General features: G+C 68.2%; 1 protein-coding gene across 1 annotated transcript in view; it reads left to right on the plus strand.

Annotated features, from left to right (window-relative positions):
• Window positions 1–15,088, plus strand: part of COL5A1 (collagen type V alpha 1 chain) — a 79,180-nt gene extending 64,092 nt beyond the window's left edge. The window contains 14 exon segments of the mRNA XM_036416983.2: window positions 670–723; window positions 1,104–1,157; window positions 1,556–1,663; window positions 1,965–2,018; window positions 2,092–2,145; window positions 2,971–3,078; window positions 3,505–3,558; window positions 4,358–4,393; window positions 4,705–4,758; window positions 5,521–5,773; window positions 5,856–5,968; window positions 10,128–10,196; window positions 12,984–13,217; window positions 13,325–15,088. Coding sequence (XP_036272876.2) covers window positions 670–723; window positions 1,104–1,157; window positions 1,556–1,663; window positions 1,965–2,018; window positions 2,092–2,145; window positions 2,971–3,078; window positions 3,505–3,558; window positions 4,358–4,393; window positions 4,705–4,758; window positions 5,521–5,773; window positions 5,856–5,968; window positions 10,128–10,196; window positions 12,984–13,217; window positions 13,325–13,471 — 1,392 coding nt within the window. The 3' untranslated portion in view covers window positions 13,472–15,088.
• Window positions 15,089–20,555: the final 5,467 nt, after the last annotated feature.

Genomic DNA, 20,555 nt, shown 5'->3' on the forward strand with positions numbered 1-20,555 from the left:
AGCCCGGAACCTGCAGAGCCGCCCAGGAGCCTCAGGGGAAGCAAATAAGCTTTAAATTAATTTTATCTTTAAATTCATTTCTACTGATGACAGAGAGGGAGGGAGAGGGGGATACAAACATCCATGATGAGAGAGAATCAGGGACCAGCTGCCTCCTACACACCCCACACTGGGGATCGAGCCTATGACCCTGGCGTGTGGCCTGACCGGGAAGCAAACCTGGGACCCGTCAGTCCGCAGGCCGATGCGCTATCCACTGAGCACCCCAGCCAGGGCAGAGGCAGTTTATTCCTGCTTGGCCGGTGTGTCCCTCCTGGAAGGGGCTCTTCCCTCAGCCCCCGGGCTGGGCCACACAGCGGCACCCGCACCCCGAGAGGGTCTGAGACATGGTGTCCAGCCGCGTCTCTGAGGGGTGCTCAGGGCCTGAGGCCTCCAGCTCCCCCTCCCGCCCGCGCCCTCGGGGTGTCACTGTTCCCCCTTCCAGCAGGCGGCGCTCACGGAGGCGAGCCCGTCACCGGGGTCCGGGGAGCGGGGGGCAGGGGCAGCGGGCGGGTCCATCAGCCCCGAGACGGGGGTCAGGGTCGGCTGCCAGGACACGGCTCAGCGTGCTCCTCCGGCCCAGCCCCCCGCGCCTCCCGCAGCCAACCGACCCCTTCTCTCTGCCTCCAGGGATCCCCGGGCCCCACCGGTGAGCCAGGCCCGTCCGGGCCTCCAGGAAAACGGGTAACGGTCCCCCCTGCCCGTCCCCCCTGCCGGGTCCCACAGCAGCTCCCCTCCGGGGGCGGGGGGGAGGGGGCGCTGGTGGGACAGTGCTTCTCTGTGAGCGTGTCCTCCGTTTCCCATTTGGTGACCGGCTTCTGCTGCTGCAGAAACGGAGCTGCAGGGCGGAGCCAAGGGAGGGTGCCCCCTCACAGCAGCCAGGGCGCCCCATGCTGGCCTGGGCCTGCTCCAGGCCGGAGTCCTGGCTGCATCTGGGGGCTGCATCCTCTGGCCAGGGGCCCAGGGCTACCCCCATGCCCCCCAGGCCTGTCCCCTGCAGACGCTGTGCTCACTGGGACCCGCAGCCCACTCACCCCCCCCCCCGTGTTTCTCTTCTGCTCCAGGGACCCCCGGGGCCCGCAGGCCCTGAAGGCCGACAGGGGGAAAAGGGAGCCAAGGTGAGGAGCTGGGGCGGGGAGGCGGCCTGGGGCTGGGGGGGCGGGGCCTAGGATCGCGGCTCTGGCTGCCCCACAGGGCGGCTCGGCAGTGGCTGGGGCACTGCGCGGAGGGCGCTGGCACTGGGTCCGGCCTGGGCCACCGCAGCTGCCCCCCCCCGGAGGCGAGGCCGTGGCGGGGCCGAGGCTGAGGGGGACGGGCCGCACTCGGCCAGCACACGTGTGGGCCGCCGTCGCTGCGGGCATCAGCCGCTGGTGTGCCCCAGGGCTGGGAGCCCGCTGGCTATGGGAGTGCCAGGCGGCTCCCACGGGAACATGGAAAATGGGGCCCCCCCCTCCGGATGTCTGGGCCTGGTGACCCCCTCTGACAGCCCATGCGCTCACTCGCCTTCCGCCCGCAGGGGGAAGCCGGCCTGGAGGGTCCTCCTGGGAAGACTGGCCCCATCGGCCCCCAGGGGGCCCCCGGGAAGCCGGGGCCCGACGGCCTGCGGGGGATCCCCGGCCCCGTGGTGAGTGCCCGAGGCCGGCGGGGGCAGGGGGCAGGGGGCAGGGGGCAGGGGGCGGGCACGGGGCGAGCAGGGGGCAGGCATGGGGCGGGCAGGGGGGCACAGGGGCGGCGTGGCCACGGGGCGGGCACGGGGCGGGCACGGGCGGGTACTGGGCGGGTACGGGGTGGGTACTGGTTGGCCACGGGGCAGGCAGGGGGGCACGGGGCAAGGCATGGGGTGGATACGGGGTGGACACAGGGCGGTGGGGCATGGGGCGGGGAGGGGGCTCACACGGGGCTCACACGGAGCGGCTGTGTTTCAGGGCGAACAGGGACTCCCAGGATCCCCAGGCCCCGACGGCCCCCCCGGGCCCATGGTGAGTGACCCCGGGAGCCCCCGGCAGGGGTGGCGGTGGGACGGGGAGAGACCTGACCCGCCTCCTCCTGCAGGGCCCCCCAGGACTCCCCGGCCTCAAAGGCGACTCTGGCCCCAAAGGGGAAAAGGTAAGGGGCGCTCGGGGCCGTGGGGCTGGGACTGGGCCCCTCGCCCTCGCCCGGCAGAGCCTGGGGGCCCCGGGCACGGAGGGCACAGGGGAAGGGCCTCGGGTCCGAGGAGCAGAGGCTCCTGGGGACGCGCTCCAGCCCCAGGAAGGGGGCGGGCTCTCGCCCTCCCCTCAGGAGTGGTTTCTGGGGAACGTTCATCTGTTTGTAAACGCCAAGCCCCTCACAGCCCGATGACGGGGGAGCGGGCGGCGTGGGGTCTTCCTCTCTCCGCCCTCACTGCCCCCAGCACAGCGAAAGCTGGAGGAGCCCTTCCAGAACTTTCCGCGGCTCCTAGAAAGCAGGCAGTCTCACTCGAACCCACGCAGAGGATTCCCCGTTAAAAACACACCGTGAAGAGCAATCGTGTCCACGGGAGCCTGGCCCCCACATGCCGCCCGGCGCTCCCGCGCGTGCCCACCGCGGACCCGGGCAGGAGGCCCGGCCAGGGTCCCCGGAGCCGGGGCCTGGCCTGCGTCTGGCCGTTCTTTCAGGGTCTTTCCGTGTCAGACCCGCTGTCCTGACCCGACTGCCCTCCGGCCCCTTTCCATCAGGAGGCGTCAGCTGGTGGCGCCCGTGGCGTGGCGTGGCGTGGCGCCCGTGGCCTGGTGTGGCGTGGCGTGGCGTGGCGCCCGTGGCCTGGCGTGGCGTGGCGCCCGTGGCCTGGCGTGGCGTGGCGCCCGTGGCCTGGCGTGGCGTGGCGCCCGTGGCCTGGCGTGGCGCCCGTCTCACTGCCCGCGTGGGGCCTGGGCTCTGCCACGGCACTGCCTCACGCCTCTGTCCCCACAGGGTCACCCAGGCCTGATCGGACTCATCGGGCCCCCGGGCGAGCAGGGCGAGAAGGGCGACCGCGGCCTCCCGGGCCCCCAGGGCTCCTCCGGCCCCAAGGGAGAGCAGGTGGGTGATGGCCCAGCCCGCCTGGGGGAGGGCATCGGGGCTGGGCTCTCTGTGCCAGGCAGGCCTAAGGCAGGCGGGCAGCCTCTGCCCCTCAGGGCGATGGAGCAGCCGGAACCCGGGCCCTGCCCCCGGTGGCCACGTGGGGGCAGACAGTCCGGCCACCTCTCCGCCGGGGCCCCGGCCGGGCTCAGGGGCTGGGAGGTGGTGGGCGATCCTCAGCCTGGCACCTGGGCACCTGGGCACGGTCGGCTCTGGCTGGAGTCAGGCCCCAGGCTCCGCGGGAGGGGCTGCCCTCTGGTGGGGCGGCCGCTCAGGGTCGGGGGGCGGCTGGGAGGGGAGACGGGGTACAGGCCTGGGCATGGCCGTGTGGGTGGGAATGAGCTCGTACCCCCTCACCCTGATAATGGCATTTTCTGCTCCTCACAGGGGATCACTGGTCCTTCCGGCCCCCTCGGCCCCCCGGGGCCCCCGGGCCTGCCGGTGTGTATCGGGGAGAGGTGGGAGAGCGGGGAGGGGGGCCGGGCGTGGGCCCCGTGCAGCTGGGAGTCAGACAGTGAGGACCCGGGATTGGGGCTCTGGGTCCTCACTCCCCACGAGGGTGCCGAGCAGCAGAGGCACGGCTCTGCTCAGCCAGGACTGTTTTAATGATTGTTTCAACTTCTTAAAAATGTTAAATACATTTTTTACTGATTTCAAAGAGAGGAGGGGAGAGGGAGAGAGAGATGGACACATCCGTGGTGAGAGAGAATCATGCACCAGCTGCCTCCTGCCCGCCCCACACTGGGGATCAAGCCTGCAACCTGGGCCTGTGCCCTGACTGGGAATCTAACCCTGACCTCCTGGCTCATGGGTTGATGCTCAACCACTGAGCCACACCGGCCGGGCAGTACCCATACTTCAGTCAGTCCCCTTGGCCTGGAGCCGGTGCCCCCCGGGCCAGGGCCTGGGTCCCCATGGCCGGCGGGCCCCCGGCTGGTGCGAGCCTGGCCAGAGGGCAGGGCGCCAGGGTCTGGGCCGGCTCGCCCTCGCCCTCGCCCTTGGCCACCTGCATGTGATTCCGCTGAGGGGGGAGCCGGCCCTGGTGCCAGGACACTCCCCGCTCTGTGGGGTGAGCACAGCCACCCCGCCTCCCAGTCCCATGAGACCAGTGCCGGCTCCCGGGAAGGGACATGGGGCGGGAGAGGGTGACAGCCAGGCCCGGCCCAAGAGGAACAGGTCAGAGGTGGGTGCCTGGGGGAGGGGCCTCCCGCTCACTAACGCTCCTCCCCCCTCTCCACAGGGTCCTCCCGGCCCCAAAGGTGCTAAGGGCTCCTCGGTAAGTGCGGTGCACCCTGCAGGGCCCGCCCCCCGGGGGAGGGTGTGCACCCTGCATTGTCCCCACCCTGGGCCCCGCACCCCCCTGGGTCACACCCCTCTCCTACCGTCCTGTCCAGCTCACCCCCAGCCTGAGGGGGTGGCTGTGTCTGCCCCACAGAAAGCACCTTGTCCCCTACGCTCCCATCTCGGGGGGCTGTCACCTCCCTGCATGTCAGACCCCCCCCCCGGCCCCCACTGGGGCTGACAGGGACCCCGGGGAGTCCGGTCCCGCAGGCCCGGTGGTCAGAGCTGGTTCTTCCCCCCTCACAGGGTCCCACTGGCCCGAAGGGTGAGGCAGGCCACCCAGGACCCCCCGGCCCACCGGTGAGCAGCCGAGGACGTGGACGTGGGGTGGGGCTCTCCGAGCACCGAGGGCCCCGTGGGAAGATGTGTCTGTGCCGTTCCGTTTCCATAGCCACGTCAGGAGCGTGGCCATGGCGGCAGGGCCTGTCCCCGGAGGAAGCCCAGGGAGTGCAACCCCGGTGGGCTCCCTGGGGGAGGCAGAGGGAGGGATGGACAGGATGGAGATGAGAGACAGGAAAAAGCACGTGTGTGTATGCACATGTCTGTGTGCATGCCGGTGTGTGCATGTATGTGCACATGTGTGCACATCCGTGTGTGTGTGTGCCTTTGGGGTGGGCGCAGTAGACAAGGCCTAAGGTGCAGGCAGCGCACCCTTTGGCAGCGCAGCCTCTGAGTGCCTGTCCTCGGCTGGGCCCCTGACACAGCCCCAGGGACACAGGCTCGGGCCTTGCCAGCCTCCCGCAGCCCCACTGTGTGCAGTCCGACTGTGCAGCCCCACTGTGTGCAGCCCACGTCGGCGCTGTGAGCCTCGCTGAGGACAGACTCGGGAACACCAGGCCTGGCTGGGGTGTGCGGCCGAGGGCTGGCACAGAGAGGGACCCCGGCGGGGCTGGCTGGTCAGAGGAGGGAGGTGCTCGGTGCAGACCAGGCCCCGTGGCGGGGACGGTGCGGAATGTTCCGGAGGCAGCGAGAGGGAAGACGCGTCCTGAGACGGACAGGTGTGTGGGCCCAGGGCCCCCCGCCCGTCCTGTCGCACCCACGCCGCCCCCTCTGCCTCCCCAGGGCCCCCCGGGCGAGGTCATCCAGCCGCTGCCGATCCAGGCCCGCGCGCGGCGGAACATCGACGCCAGCCAGCTGCTGGAGGACGCCGAGGGCGAGAGCTACGCCGACTACGCCGACGGCATGGAGGAGATCTTCGGCTCGCTCAACTCGCTCAAGCTGGAGATCGAGCAGATGAAGCGGCCGCTGGGCACCCAGGACAACCCCGCCCGCACCTGCAAGGACCTGCAGCTCTGCCACCCCGACTTCCCGGACGGTGGGGCGCGGCCCGGGCAGCGGCCGGGTGGGCAGGGCCAGGCCCCGCACAGTCCTCACACCCCTCCCCGCCCCGCCCGCAGGCGAATACTGGGTGGACCCGAACCAGGGCTGCTCCAGGGACTCCTTCAAAGTTTACTGCAACTTCACGGCCGGGGGCGCCACGTGCGTCTACCCCGACAAGAAGTCCGAGGGGGTGAGTGCCCGCCTGCCCGCCTGCCGCCCCTCTCCGCCAGCGAGGTCCGGCTCCCGGGCAGCGTTAGGAACGGGGACCGGCCGGTTTCTGGTCGAGGTCTGCTCCCGAGGTCGCCGTAAGGGGCAGTGAGAGTTCTTGTGATGAGCTGGGACTGCACCCCGGGCTCCTGAATGGACGGAGGCCGGCTCCTCTCTCCCCGCAGCTGGGGCTGGTCCAGGTTCCCGCCACAGCTGGTCAGCTCCCTCCCTCATGTCCCCAGTTCTCACCTTGCCGGAGTGCTTGTCCCGGCCTTACAAAGGGTTCGGTTCAGCACTCTGGGGAAAGGGGCTGATGCGTGGATGACTAAGGAGTCCGGAGATGAAAGATGATTTTGAGAGGCACTGGGGGTCAGAGGAGCTTCAGCTAAAGGAACTGAAGACTCACCTTGTCTCAGGACCTCATGCTAGTTATTTAACACAATTTGTCCTAAAGACAAGGTGGAGATACACACTTCAAAGGGTGAGGTATCAAAGGGTTACAGAGATCGCCGGTTTGGGGAATAGCCCACAGCTGTTCCGTGTTTGGCCAACAGGAGGCAATAAAGTGCCCTGAGCTGTCTGGCAACAGACAATCCTATTCAGGTTTGGGGGAAGTGCCGTTTAGCCATTCCACCAGGTGAACTACATGTGTGGCTCACCCTTGTTGAGCCGCCCACGCTTCACCCACCTTTTGGTGAGACTCTTGTAATTATTACCTGCCGGAAGTGGTATCCGGCATGACCGCAGACCGCCCTAGCCCATGCAGCACAGGGACCCGGTGCATCTCGGAGAAGCTGGTGTCCCTGGTTCTGGGGCCGCCACTTTGGCGGCTTTGCTGCTGCCCCGAGCAGTCAGCCCTGTGGTCGGCAGAGACCTTTCCCAGCGAGGCTCACCACTGCGATTTGTGGGTGTCAATTCAGTTACCTCTGGTCTCAGAGCCTGCCCTCCAGGGGGACGCTGGTGTGTGTGTGTGTGTGTGTGTGTGTGTATGCACGCATGTGCAGACAGGCGTTTGGATGCTGTGTGTGTGTGTGTGCGTGTAGCCAGGCATGTGGATGGTGTGTGTGTGCGGCCAGGTGTTTGGATAGTGTGTGTGCAGCCAGGCGTGTGGATGGTGTGTGTGTGCAGCCAGGTGTGTGGATGATGTGTGTGTGCAGCCAGGCGTGTGGATGGGGTGTGTGTGCAGCCAGGCGTGTGGATGGGGTGTGTGCAGCCAGGCGTGTGGATGGTGTGTGTGTGCAGCCAGGCGTGTGGATGGGGTGTGTGTGCAGCCAGGCGTGTGGATGGGGTGTGTGCAGCCAGGCGTGTGGATGGTGTGTGTGTGCAGCCAGGCGTGTGGATGGGGTGTGTGTGCAGCCAGGTGTTTGGATGGAGTGTGTGTGCAGACAGTTGTGTGGATGGGGTGTGTGTGCGGCCAGGTGTTTGGATAGTGTGTGTGCAGCCAGGCGTGTGGATGGTGTGTGTGTGCAGCCAGGCGTGTGGATGGGGTGTGTGTGCAGCCAGGTGTTTGGATGGAGTGTGTGTGCAGACAGTTGTGTGGATGGAGTGTGTGTGCAGACAGTTGTGTGGATGGTGTGTGTGTATGTATGTGCACACATGCAGAGACAGACGTGTAGATGGTATATGTGTGTCTGTGTGTGTACAGGTGTGTGTTGCTTCCTACGAGCTGGAGGCTGGGCCCGGGCGGGTGGGAGGACACGGCCTCCGGTGGGAGGGCAGAGATGCGGCCACAGTGCCCTGGGCATGGCCTGGCAGCCCCCCGTCCCCCTGGGCGGCTCGCTGTCCTGGGACAGGGCGGCTGGTCCAGGGGCCGGGTTTGCGTGAGGTTCAGGCTCGGCCGGCGGTCAGCAGCCGCAGCCTCGGCTCCCTGGTGGCTGCTGCGCCCAGGAGCCCTGTCTGCACCCCGTCCTCCAGCCCACCCCCCCCCAGACCCCGCTGCAGCCACAGGGAGTCAGCCTGGGGCTCGCAGGACCTGGGCTCCCCGCTGACTGACAGGCGATTTGAGGCCCTCTCATCCTTTAACCCTCACCCCTCACCCGAGGGGATTCCCCGTGGCTTTTCTAAGGGAGGGGGGAAGGGGAGAGGGGATGGGGGAGGGAGAGAACATTGATCGCTGCCTCCTGCGCGCACCCCAACCGGGAGCTGGAGTGGATCAGCAACCCAGGTGGGTGCCTTTAACCAGGTGCAAGACCCTTTGCTGTGAGGGCCGCGCTCTAACCACTGAGCCACCGGCAAGGATCTCAATTTTATTTATTTTATTTTATTTTTAAATACTTCTGCTGATTGCAGAGAGGAAGAGAGAGGGAGAGAGAGGAGAGAGAGAGAGAGAGAGAGAGAGAGAGAGAGAGAGAGAGAGAGAGAGAAACATCAGTGATGAGAGAGAATCACGGACCGGCTGCCTCCTGCTTATCCCACTCCTGGGATCAAGCCCACAACCCGGGCCTGTGCCCCGACCGGGAATCGAACTATGACCGCCTGGTTCATAGGTCAGTGCTCAACCCCTGAGCCACACAGCCGGGCGAGGACCCCGTTTCTGTGTGCCCTCCACCGGAACCTGGACCCCGGGGGCTGGCACTCGGGCAGCAGGCCCCTGCAGTCGGGAGGAGATGCAGCCCGGGCCCCGTGGGCAGAGGCTGGGGCCCAGCGTCAGGGGCGGCACAGCTTCTCCCGCTTCCGTCACTGCCCGGCCTCTGCCAGCGGCCTCGCTGCCCGTCCGCCGGCAGGCCGCGCTCCCGGGCCCTGGCTGGTGGCGGCCCACCCCTCCCCGGCGGTGTGCTGCCAGCCCGGCGCCGGGGCGGGCGGACACCCCGCCTGGTCCCCTGGGCCGCAGGAGGGTGGGGTGTCCCCGAGGAGCGGCCCTCTGAGCAGTCACCACAGCCACGGTGCGGGCCACTAAGCGGGGAGCCACGAGGGGACGGGGGCTCGGACACCCTGGTCCTCCAGGGGCCCCATCGTGCTCGGGGGGGGGGGTGGGGGGGACAGGGATACGGAGCCGAGGCCCAGGCAGAGGCCCCGTGGACGTGTGACCGGACACAGTCTGTCCTGCAGCCCGTGGATGTGCCCGCAGCCGTGGCTCTGCCCCTTCGCCCATGGGGCACACGGCTCCCCTGGGGGTCCCTCCCTCCCTCATCCCTCAGGCCCCACAACGTCCCTGCAGCCTCGGCCTCGGCCCCTGCAAACTGCACAGGGAGACCCCTCCCTCCAGTGGGGGGTGCGGGGAGGGGGAACAGGCGCTGTGCTGCAGGGCATTCCCCAGGTCACTCCTCCAAGAGAGAGCACCTACCACACAGCCACACAGCCACGTGTACACACGCACAGCCACGCGTACACACACAGCCACGCGTATACACGCACAGCCACGCGTATACACGCACAGCCACACGTACACACACACAGCCACGCGTATACACACACAGCCACGCGTACACACACAGTCGCACGTACACACACAGCCACGCGTGCACACACAGCACATGCACCCACCGCTCACACCAAGCTGGCCCAGCTGTGTCACTGACACCCGGTGAGCCCTGCCCACTTGTCCCAGGTGGGGGCCACGCCCACGGAGCCACAGCCGTCTGCCAGGTCCTTCCCTGAGCCCGTCAGTCAATGATGCTTGGTTATCTCACCAGCATCCCAGCCTCTGACACTCCATTCATTCACTCACTCATTCACTTGCTCATTCATTTATTCACTCATTCGTTCATTCACTCATTCATTCATTCATTCGTTCATTCACTCATTCACTTGCTCATTCATTCACTCATTCACTCACTCGTTCACTCACTCGTTCACTCACTCGTTCATTCACTCACTCACTCGTTCACACACTTGTTCATTCATTCGCTCACTCATTCATTCACTCATTTGTTCATTCGTTCATTCACTCATTCGTTCAGGCCACAGGCACTGAGCAGGCAGGGGCCGGGCCGTGGCCCTGATGCGGGATAAACTGCTCACAGGAAGCAGGTGCCTCCGCTCTGGGGCAGCCGGAGGCGCCACAGGTCCTTCCTGGCCGGGCACTGTGGCCACCGGGGGGTGGGGAGGGGGCCGGGCGGGTCCCCGCGCGGCAGGTGGAGGGCTGTGGCTCAGCAGGAGAGTAACCCTGTCCTCTCTCCCCTCGGCGCCCGCTGCGCGCTCAGGCCAGAATCACCTCGTGGCCCAAGGAGAACCCGGGCTCCTGGTTCAGCGAATTCAAGCGCGGGAAGCTGGTAAGGCGGCCCGCCCGGCGGTGCCCTCACCGCCGTGTCCTATCTTCCAGAGTAAGATGGCCCGCTGGCCCAAAGAGCGGCCGGCCACCTGGTATAGTCAGTTCAAGCGCGGGTCGCTGGTAAGTGCCCCGGCGCCCGCTCGCCGCCCGCCTGGCTCGCGGCTCTGCATGGGCTCCGCCGCCGGCGCACCTGCTCCGCCTCTGGCCGAACCGCTCACGGCACAGGCACCCCCGCCCGCCCCGCCCCCACGGCCGCTGCCTTCGGCCTGGGGCAGAGGGTGTGCCAGGCTGCGGGCAGGGGCGGGCGTCCAGGACCCCGGAGCCACCGTGGCCGGGACCCAGGCCCCACGAAGGCTCTCCCATGCTCAGCCTTTTCTTTTACGCTGGGGCAGGTTTCAGGTCACCGCCCCCGGGTCTCTCCAGGGCCCGTCCGCGGGCCCTGCCCGCCCGAAGCCCGTTCTGATGGCCGAGCTGGCCCGGGCGTCTCACATGCTCCCAGATGGCCGCCTCCGTGCCTGTTGCAGCTCCCGGGTGGCCGGCCTCAACCCCCTCCCCGAAGTGAAATGCGTGCTGTGCCTGGAAAGCACAGGGGGGCGCTTCCAGTCCCTGGGGAGACAGACGAGGGTCCGTACCCCCGAGGCCAGTGGCCCAGGCGCCCAGAGGACACCCCACCCCACGCCTCTGGGTGTGGACCTGAGTGCGCCCGCTCCCGGGCTGAACAGCCGCTGCCACTGGGGCCGGGTGCCCCTGGTCCCGTGGTCCCCACCTCCGTCCGGCGGTCCCGCCCCCAGCGGCCCTGAAGGAGGCTCTGTCTCCCAGGAAGCGAGCTCTGGGGCCCCGTGGCTTCCCACCTGACCACCCGCCCCCGGTCCGCCCCAGCCTCTCCCGTGGGCACAGGGCCACGCCCCCGTGAGCAGCGGGCGGTGGCGTCCAGGTCGCTATGCCCGGTCACGCTCTGAAGGCCTTTCCTTCCTCCACCGCATGGTGGCCAATGGCTATCGCCCGCCTGCCCACACGGCCCCTCCCCCCCCCCCCGGCCTGCACAGCCCCTCCCGATCGCCCCGACCTTTGCTGGTCACGCAGGCCCGTGCTGAGCTGGCCACGCCCGGGGGCACCGCCTCTCTGGCCTCCTGTCTGCTCTGCCCTCCTCACCGCTCCTGCCCCTCTGCACTGGCACACGGAGGACCTGGGGCCAGGGGCTGGACCCAGTGCCCGGGGCTCAGCAGGGTGGGCGGAGGTCAGGGTGACGGGCGCAGGAGTCGGGGGGGGGGGGGGTACCCAGAGCCAGGGAGGAAGTGGAATCCCCCAGACATGACGGGACCTTCGTTCCAGCCACAGCCCAGGAGCCACCTCGGTGAACGTCCTGTTTGTTTCACAGGCAGGAGGCCGAGGCTGGCAGGGGGAGGCTGGCAAGGGGTAGGGTGGCGCGGAGGGGTGGGGGGTGGCGAGGGGAGGCCGGAGGGCCAGGGCAAAGCTCCTGTTGTCCCCACTCCTATTGTCATGTCTGGCTCTGACCTGCGAGTGGAAGGACAGGTGCCGTCCCTCGAGGGAACAGGGCTCATGGGGCGGCCGTGCCCGTGGAGACGGCAGTGCAGGCCTTTACCCATGGGGGCGGGTGTCACAGTGGATCTGGGTCCGCACAGCCCTGGGCACAGCGAGCTGCAGGTCCTCCGCGTCCAGCCCCCGCCGCCTCCCTGCGCCCCCCCCCCCCGCACACCTCCCCCCGCCGCCTGCGTCCTCTCCCGAGTCAGTCACCTTTCCCAGGAGCACCTGGCGCCGCACGGTTGGTATCAGTCCTCCCCCAAGGTCCTCGGAGGGCGTGTGGGTGCCCCTTCCAGCCAGGCCCCACGTCGGGGGCGGGGACAGAGCCCGGGAAGGTCTCCGTGTTCCAGCCCCTCTCCGGGAGGGCGGGGCCGGCTCAGACCCTGCCGGTGCCACCCTCTCCCGGCTCGGCGGGCACTGCCAGCGAGGGGAGCCTGGCTCCGCAGGGGCGTCTGGGCAGAGAAGCTGGGCCCCGGGCGGGCGGAGTCCCGGGCCCAGAGGCCGGTCCCCCGCCCCGCGCCAGGCCCAGCCTGCAGCCTACGCCCCTCTGGCTGGGAGCCCGGGGGGATGTCAGTGGGTGACGCTGGGGAGGTCCCCCAGATCAGCACCCCCTCCCGCCCGGCCTTGTGCTGGCGGAGGGTGCCCAGGCGCCCGGTTCCATCCCGCACGTGACCACCTGGGTTCTGTGCCCGGCGGGGGCAGGGACACCCCAGGGTCACCCCACCTCCCAGCTCTTGGCCGTACGGCCTGGCCTTCTGACCTGCCGTCCTCAGGCCCCTGGCCAGGCCTCTCCCATCCCTGACCCTCAGCACAGGGCACTCATGGTTAACGGGATCTAATGAGCCTTTGGCCGGCCTCGGGCACAGAGACAGGGAGGGAGCTCACTGTCCAGAAAGGGCTGCCGTCGAGGCCCCAGGCACCCACGCCCCTCACCCTGGGGCCACGGTGGCGGTGAGGGCACCTAACCCAGGGGGGCTCCCTGGAGGAGAAGGCACGTGCACTGAGCCCTGAGGATGTGCAGGGTGGGGCCGGGCACAGGTGGGGGAGTTATTTGGGTTCCTGAAAAGGGAGGTGTGGCCCAGGGGCCCTCAGAGCCGGTGTGTGCTGGCGTCCTGCGGGCGAGAGGCAGTCGCCGGTGTGGCTCACGCTGCGGGGGAGAGCCCGTGGATGGGGCGGGGCGGGCGCCGCCTTGAGCGTGGTCTGGCCACGTGGCCCCACAGCCGAGCGCCCTCCCCCTCCCCCGCAGCTGTCCTACGTGGACGCCGAGGGCAGCCCCGTGGGCGTGGTGCAGATGACCTTCCTGCGGCTGCTGAGCGCCTCGGCCAGCCAGAACGTCACCTACAACTGCTACCAGTCGGTGGCCTGGCAGGACGCGGCCACGGGCGGCTACGACAAGGCCATGCGTTTCCTGGGCTCCAACGACGAGGAGATGTCCTACGACAACAGCCCCTACATCCGCGCGCTGGTGGACGGCTGCGCGGTGAGGCCGGGCGCGGGCGGGGCCGGGGTGGGACGTGGGGGCCGGTGGGGGGTGGGGGGCCGCCCCGAGGCCGGCTCGGCCTGACGCCCCCGCCCCCGCGCCCCCAGACGCGGAAGGGCTACCAGAAGACGGTGCTGGCGATCGACACGCCCAAGGTAGAGCAGGTGCCCATCGTGGACATCATGTTCAACGACTTCGGCGAGGCCGCCCAGAAGTTCGGGTTCGAAGTGGGGCCGGCCTGCTTCCTGGGCTAGGGGCCGCCGCCCCACCAACTCCTGACCTCAGCGCGCCCGCGGGCGTCACGCCCCGACCTCGTCCGCCCGGCGCCCGCCAGGCCGCCCGACCGCAGAGAGAGGAGAGGGCCGCGCCCCCTCAGCGCCGAATCACATGACCGAGACGCCCCCGCCCGCCGGCTCCAGCCCGGCTCTCTCTGCTCCACGGACGGACAGGCCACGCGACCTGGCGACCTGGCCCGGGAGCCTCTGCGGGCGGGGCGGGCCTGGGGTTCGGGGCCGACACTTAAAACCCCGCTAGAAGACGTGCCTTCCACAAAGTCCCGGCGCCCCCCGCGGAGCCCGCCCTCCCGCCCCGCCCGCCAGGTGCCAGCCGCTCCCCTGCCGTCCACCTCCCAGGTGCTCTGTCGTGTGATGTGAAGTAAACGTGTGACTTGTGTTGTCATGGCCGTTCAGTGTCCCGGACTTCCAGCCACGGAGGCCAGCCCAGCTCAGTCCCAGGGAGAAGGGGACGGGGAGGGGTGCCAGGCCCGCACCCGATGCTGTCCCTCTGGCAAGACCCGGAGCCCACGCCGCCCCACGGGCCTTGCAGGGGCAGGCGGTGCGAGGACACGCAGGCGCGGCCGGCTCCTGCCTTGGGCTTCCACCGGCTCTGGCTTTTCCACGGGGAGGAAGAGGCATTCCCGCTGCCTTCTCCGCGGGCACCGGGGTGGAAGGCGGGCGGTGGCCCCTGTGCCTCCCCCAGCGGCGTGTCCAGGGCCGGAGGCCGTGTGTCCTGCGGACGGTCACTGTGACACTCGGTGCTTAACTCTCTGTGGTGCTATCTGTCCCGAGATCCTGAGGGCGACGCCGGCCTGGCCGGGCCTCCCCTTCCGCCCTCCACAGTCCGGGTCTCTGCCGGGGACGCCGCGGCCCGCGGTCACACCCTCCAGGCCCGTGGCCCGCGTCCGGCCTCGCTCCTGTGATTTGAAAATGCCTGCCGGTCGCCAAAGCAGATGGTCCTCGGCCCGAACGTCTGGTGCTAATTTCTGTGGTTGCTAATTCATGGACCCGCTTGGCGGCCCCGGTGCTGCCCCAGGCCCCGCCCACGGGGACACGCGGGCGATGAACTTGGCAGGCCCGTCCCACATACACAGTTTGGATTTCCATCGGCAACACCCGCAAGGCTCTGGGCGCGCCCCTGGGGGCGAGGGGCTGCCCCCTCTGAGGGCGAGGACCGCGGCCTGAACTGTGAAAGCAGCCCCTGGGCTCCCGCAGCCGCCGCCCGCCCAGCCACCCGTGGCTCCGGCTCAGGCAGCCCCTGCACGGCCACGGAACCACCACCGCCCACGAGGACTCCCCCATCGCCCGTGGAAGTCCGTCCCGCTCTTGCCAAAGAGAAGCCGCTTCCAGAGACCGTGGGGCCCGGCACACCACGCCCAGGACTGTCCCCCTGTCCGTCCGTCCCCCCGCGGAGAAGCCGTGCCCGGGGGCTCTCCAGGTCATGTGATTCCGGTTGGATTTCTCGTCGCCCTCCTTCCCTCCTGTCATGTCCGCCTCCATTGGCCAGCCCTTCCAAGCTGTAATTCGTCCCGAAGTCAGAACGTGCCCCCCTCCGACCATATATTGCAATAAAATACTTCTATATTTGCAGACGTCTGTGGGCGTGCTTTATTCTTTTCCCTCCTCGCCTGTGCCATCCATCGGATGTGCACTGAGGGAGAGAAATGTCAGAAAACCTGTGGGAACGATTCCAGGACCTCAGGCCCTTAGCCTACCTCACGTGACTCGGTGCATGCCCACAGGGCCACAGCGTGCTAGCTATGACGCTGGGAAGAGGCGTTTTTATTTATTTTTTAAAATACATTTCATTGATTTTTTTTTTTTTTTACAGAGAGGAAAGGAGGGGGATAGAGAATAAGAAACATCGATGAGAGAGAAACATCCATCAGCTGCCTCCTGTACACCTCCTACTGGGGATGTGCCCGCAACCAAGGCACATGCCCTTGACCGGGATGGAACCCGGGACCCTTCAGTCCGCAGGGCGAGAGCCAAACCGGTTAGGGCAGAAAAGGGTTTGGGTTTTTTTTTGGTTTTTTTTTAAATCCTCTGCCTCTCTCTCTCCCTCTGCCTCTTTCTCCCTCCTCCTTCCCTCCCTCTCTTCCACTTTCTCTAAAAATCAATGAATCAAAACCGGTGTGGCTCAGTGGATAGACCATTGGCCTGCAGACTCAAGGGTCCCGGGTTCGATTCCGGTCAAGGGCATGTGCCTTGGTTGCGGGCACATCCCCGGTGGTGGGAGGGGGGTGCAGGAGTCGGTTGGTCAATGTTTCTGTCTCATAGATGTTCTGGCTCTCTATCTCTTTCCCTTCCTCTGTAAAAAAATCAATAAAATATCTTCTAAAAAATAAATAAATAAAAATCTGTGAGGAAATACCCTCCGGTGAGGATTAACGAAGGAAAGGGAAGGAATGCAGGTTCCTGGCCCCGCCCTGCGGCTACCGCTGTCCACGTGCTCTGACGACGCCTCCGGGTGCCCAGGCTCCTCGGGGCCCAGGTCACTGGCCTGGGGCTCCTGAGGGCGGGCAGAGGGGCCCCAAGAGTGGGCAGCGGCTTTCAGAACAGCATGGGGGGCGCACAGCGGACGATGGCGGGACGCTGGACGTGGGAGGAGGAGGAGGAGGAGGAGGAGGAGGCTGCCTCCCGTCGCCGGCACCACCTGTGGTCAGCCGGTCGTTGGCTGCCTGTGCCAGCCGGCGGGCGAGGAGCCTGGGAGAGGGGCACCGGGGCTGCAGCTGGCCGCTCGGCCGCCGGGCGGGCTGAGGAGAGAGCTCCGGGGAGAACTGGCCGGCGAGAGGAAACGCGCCCGGAGGCTGCAGACGGTCAGGCCGGGAGGCCCCGTCCGGGCACCGCGTTAGAGCGAACACGGAGGAGAGCCGGCAGGCGGGCTCAGGGCTGAGCATCCACCGATGCACCGGGTCACGGTTTGATTCCGGTCAGGGCACAGGTCCGGGCTGTGGGCTCGGTCCCAGTGTGGGGCCTGCAGGAGGCAGCCGATCCATGGTTCTCTCCTCAGTGATGTCTCTCTCCCCCTCCCTTCCTCTCTGAAATCATTAAGATACATATTTTAAAAAAGAGTGAGAAACACTCGGAGGGGGAACGCCAGGCAGCCCCGAGGCGGCAGCTGGGAGCTGCGTCCTCCGCTGAGAGGGGGCGGGCGCTCCGGCCGCGGGCCGGTGTGCGGGCTGCCGCCCAGGCCAGGCGGCGAGGGCGGCTGAGCAGGCGGCTGGCTGCACAGGGAGGGCGATGGGCAGGGAGCCCTGCCTTTCAGAGGGTCCGCCTCCCGCAGGAGTCCCTGGCCCTGGGGGCGCGTTCCAGGAGCACCCACCCGTGGGCGGGCAGGGGCGGGCGGCCAGGGCAGGAGCCCCTGCTTAGCCTGGAAGGTGAGGAGGTGAGTGAGCTGGGGGCGGAGAGGGAGGGAGGAGGGGCCTCCGGGAAGCCCAGGGGGAGGCCCTGAGAGGCCCCCACGCCTGGGTGCAGCTCCCTGACCCTTGAGGCCCGGCTGCGGAAGGCGCCCGCCGTCTGGGCCTCAGGACCGGGCCTGCAGGTGCGGGAGCCGGCGTGGAGAGAGCCAGGAGCCGGGGCGTGCTCCCCGGGAGGACTGTGTGCTTTCGCAGGTACGTCCCGGGACCAGGCAGAGGCGCTGGCCTGGGGGCTGCACTCCAGGCCCGGGCCTCCCCTCCCTGCAGGCACATCCCGACAATGTCAGCAGGAGCTCCCCTGCCCCCGCAGCTGCCCCCACAGCTGCCCCCTCACCTGCCCCCATGCTGCCCCCTCACCTGCCCCCATGCCGCCCCCTCACCTGCCCCCACACCTGCCCCCTCACCTGCCCCCACAGCTGCCCCCTCACCTGCCCCCGCACCTGCCCCCACAGCTGCCCCCGCACCTGCCCCCTCACCTGCCCCCACTGCTGCCCCCACACCTGCCCCCACAGCTGCCCCCTCACCTGCCCCCACAACTGCCCCCACAGCTGCCCCCTCACCTGCCCCCACACCTGCCCCCTCACCTGCCCCCTCACCTGCCCCCACACCTGCCCCCTCACCTGCCCCCTCACCTGCCCCTGCAGCTGCCCCCTCACCTGCCCCCGCACCTGCCCCCTCACCTGCCCCCGCAGCTGCCCCCTCACCTGCCCCCACACCTGCCCCCTCACCTGCCCCCACTGCTGCCCCCACACCTGCCCCCACAGCTGCCCCCTCACCTGCCCCCACACCTGCCCCCTCACCTGCCCCCGCACCTGCCCCCTCACCTGCCCCCACTGCTGCCCCCTCACCTACCCCCGCAGCTGCCCCCACACCTGCCCCCACAACTGCCCCCACAGCTGCCCCCTCACCTGCCCCCTCACCTGCCCCCTCACCTGCCCCCTCACCTGCCCCCTCACCTGCCCCCTCACCTGCCCCACAGCTGCCCCCTCACCTGCCCCCGCAGCTGCCCCCACACCTGCCCAGGCGGGCGGGCCTTCGGGAGAGGCGCGCAGAGACGGGCCGGCCAGCCCTCGCTCCGGTCCTGGGACAGAGGCACGTGCCCAGCCCGGTCCCGCCGTCAGGGGCTGAGTCTCGTCTCGCCGGCCTGAGCCGGGGCCGGGGTGAGGTGAGTGTGGTCCCCCCAGGGGCCGGGCCACGGCTGCCCGGGACCGTCCGGCTCGGCTTCCCGGCGGGGGGCTCCTCTTGGGCGTGTCCGGCGGTGGGGACCGCTGCTCTTTGGGACGTTCTCGGCCTCGTTGGGGACGCGGACCGCGGGCCTGAGCCTCGGGGCTGGGACTCCACGCGAGGGAGACGCAGACGAGGACACCACTCGGCGGCCGCACTGCTTGTTGCTACGGAACGGGTTGCCCTGCAGGTGTGCGTGGCCCCGAGAGCTGGTGATTCTAGAAAGTTCCCGGCATCCCTCTGGGCTCGGACAGGCAGGCCTGCGGCCCGGCCGGCGCTGGGGCTGCCTCCCGCCTCCTGGGGGTCGCCCACCCTCCCGGCGCCCCCCGGCAGGTCCCGCACAAACCCGCCCCGTCCTGGAAGCGGCCGCTCTTTACCACAGACTCCCCCTGGAGGCGTGTGGTTCGTCTGCGAGCCGCCTGTGCTGGCGGAGCCACCCTGACCCCCGTTTTAGGTGGAATTGGCACAAACAGAGGAGCACGAGGGGACGAGGGTGGGGGTGGCGAGGAGGAGGGGAGAAGCGGGGTCCGGTGGGGACACGGTGACAGACAGCACGTCCCATCCGGGACAAGCAGAGGGAGGCCGAGCCCGGAAAGTCCCAGGATGCAAAGTGACCTGGGAGCGCCCTCGCCTATCTCAGCCGATGTCCGGCTGCTCAGCAGCTCGCTTCCCGGCCCGGCCCGGCCCGGGGTCACGGGCGGAGGGTCAGGGCCGCCCGGGGGAGGCGGGAGGGGGCGGGAGGCTCGTGACCGCCAGCCCCAGGCCCCGGCGCCGGGCGGCTCTCCGGGCTCCAGCCCCCGGGATGGGGGGGAAGCGGCTGACCCGCAGGGTTGGGGCCATCACCAACCCCGGGAGGTGCGGGCCGGGAGCCCCTGCTGGGCGGGCCGGGAGCCCCCACCTGGGACTGGGCGGACCTGAGGCGTCAGTTTCAAGCTGGTGGACCTGGGACAGCTGGCTCTGCTCACAGCTCCGCTCCGGGACGCTCGCCTGGTGCGTCAGTGTGTTTAGGTTCATTCAGACGTGACCTGTCCCGTTTGTCACAGCCGTGAGCCCTCGGGCGGGGGGAATCCTCGCTGCGGCCCTGGCCGGCCGCTCGGACCCGACACCGCTCACTGCGTCTGCAGAGCGGGTGGATGGACGTGTGTCTGGCGTTCCGCGGTCTGCCTCAGCGGAAGCCGCGGAGCGGAAGCTGAGGTCAGAAAGGGGGTCGCGTGCCCATGCCAGGGACTCCGGCCTGGCCCCTGTTCCCGAGCCCCGATGGGCACCTCCACCACTCACTGGTCCCGCGACTCCAGGGCCCCTTTCCCATTGGGTGAGCAGGCTGTCAGTCACCCCACAGGCCACCCGCCGAGCTGCTGCCAACTCCAAGAGCCGATCGGACACCGAACCGGGTTCGGCTGCCGGCCCGCTGCTCGCCGCCGTCCTCCGGGCTGTGCTGCTGCGAGGAAGGACGGTTCATTCGGAAGCCAGCAGGCCGAGGAGACGGGAGACTCCCTGCAAATTCATCCCTTTTTTCAAAAAATTGTTTCATGAATCCTCACCATTGGATAGTTCATTCATTGCTTTTCAGAGAGTGGGAAGGAGGAAGGAAGGGAGAGGAAGAGGGAGATGGAGAGGAAGAGGGAGAGAAAGGGAGAGAAACATCGGTGTGAGAGAGACATTTCAGCGGGACGCCTCCCACCCACGCCCCAACCAGTGGGCGGGGAGTGAACCTGCAACCCAGGTACGTGCCCTGGACCGGGAGTCAAACCCGAGACCCTTCCCTTCGGTGCTCAGGCCAGCCCTCTAACCACTGAGCCACAGTGTCCAGGGCACAGAGACCATCTTGACACACGGACTCAGGCAGAGGTTTTGTAAGGAGGAAGGGGGGTGGGGGGGACAGGAGAAAGGAGTTGGAGGAGGGGGTCGACAGTTCTCCTTGAGGCAGCTGTTTGCAAACCCCGTCGGCCAGATCACTGGTGGGAGGTCAGCAAACGCCTCGGAGCCGGGATGTCCGCAGGCCGGAGGCTGCTTCCTGTGAACTAGTCCCCAGGATTCTTGAGAAAACAGGCTGCTATGGGCAGTCACATGCTGCTCAGCAGGCATCCTTCACGGAAAACGTGTTAACGCCGCGGCCGGCAAACTCCTCCGTCAGCAGAGCCAAGTATCAACAGGAAACAACGGAAATGTCTTTGGAGAGCCACACTTTTTAAACAAACTCCTTCTAACGCCACGTCTTCAGCAGAGACGCGCCCGGGCCGCGGTGTTTGGTGGAAGAGCCGCCTGTGGCTCTCGAGCCGCCCTTCGCCGACCACGGTGTTAAAGGAATGGGGGTCGGCGTCCTGGACTAGAGCATGAATCCGGGGGACGGGGGATGGGGGCCCGGGGGAGGGCCGCGGGCACAGGCGTGTTCCAGGCCCGGCCACCTCCCTCGCGAGGGG

Source organism: Pipistrellus kuhlii, unplaced genomic scaffold, assembly GCF_014108245.1.
Source record: "Pipistrellus kuhlii isolate mPipKuh1 unplaced genomic scaffold, mPipKuh1.p scaffold_m20_p_57, whole genome shotgun sequence".
NCBI lineage: Eukaryota > Metazoa > Chordata > Mammalia > Chiroptera > Vespertilionidae > Pipistrellus > Pipistrellus kuhlii.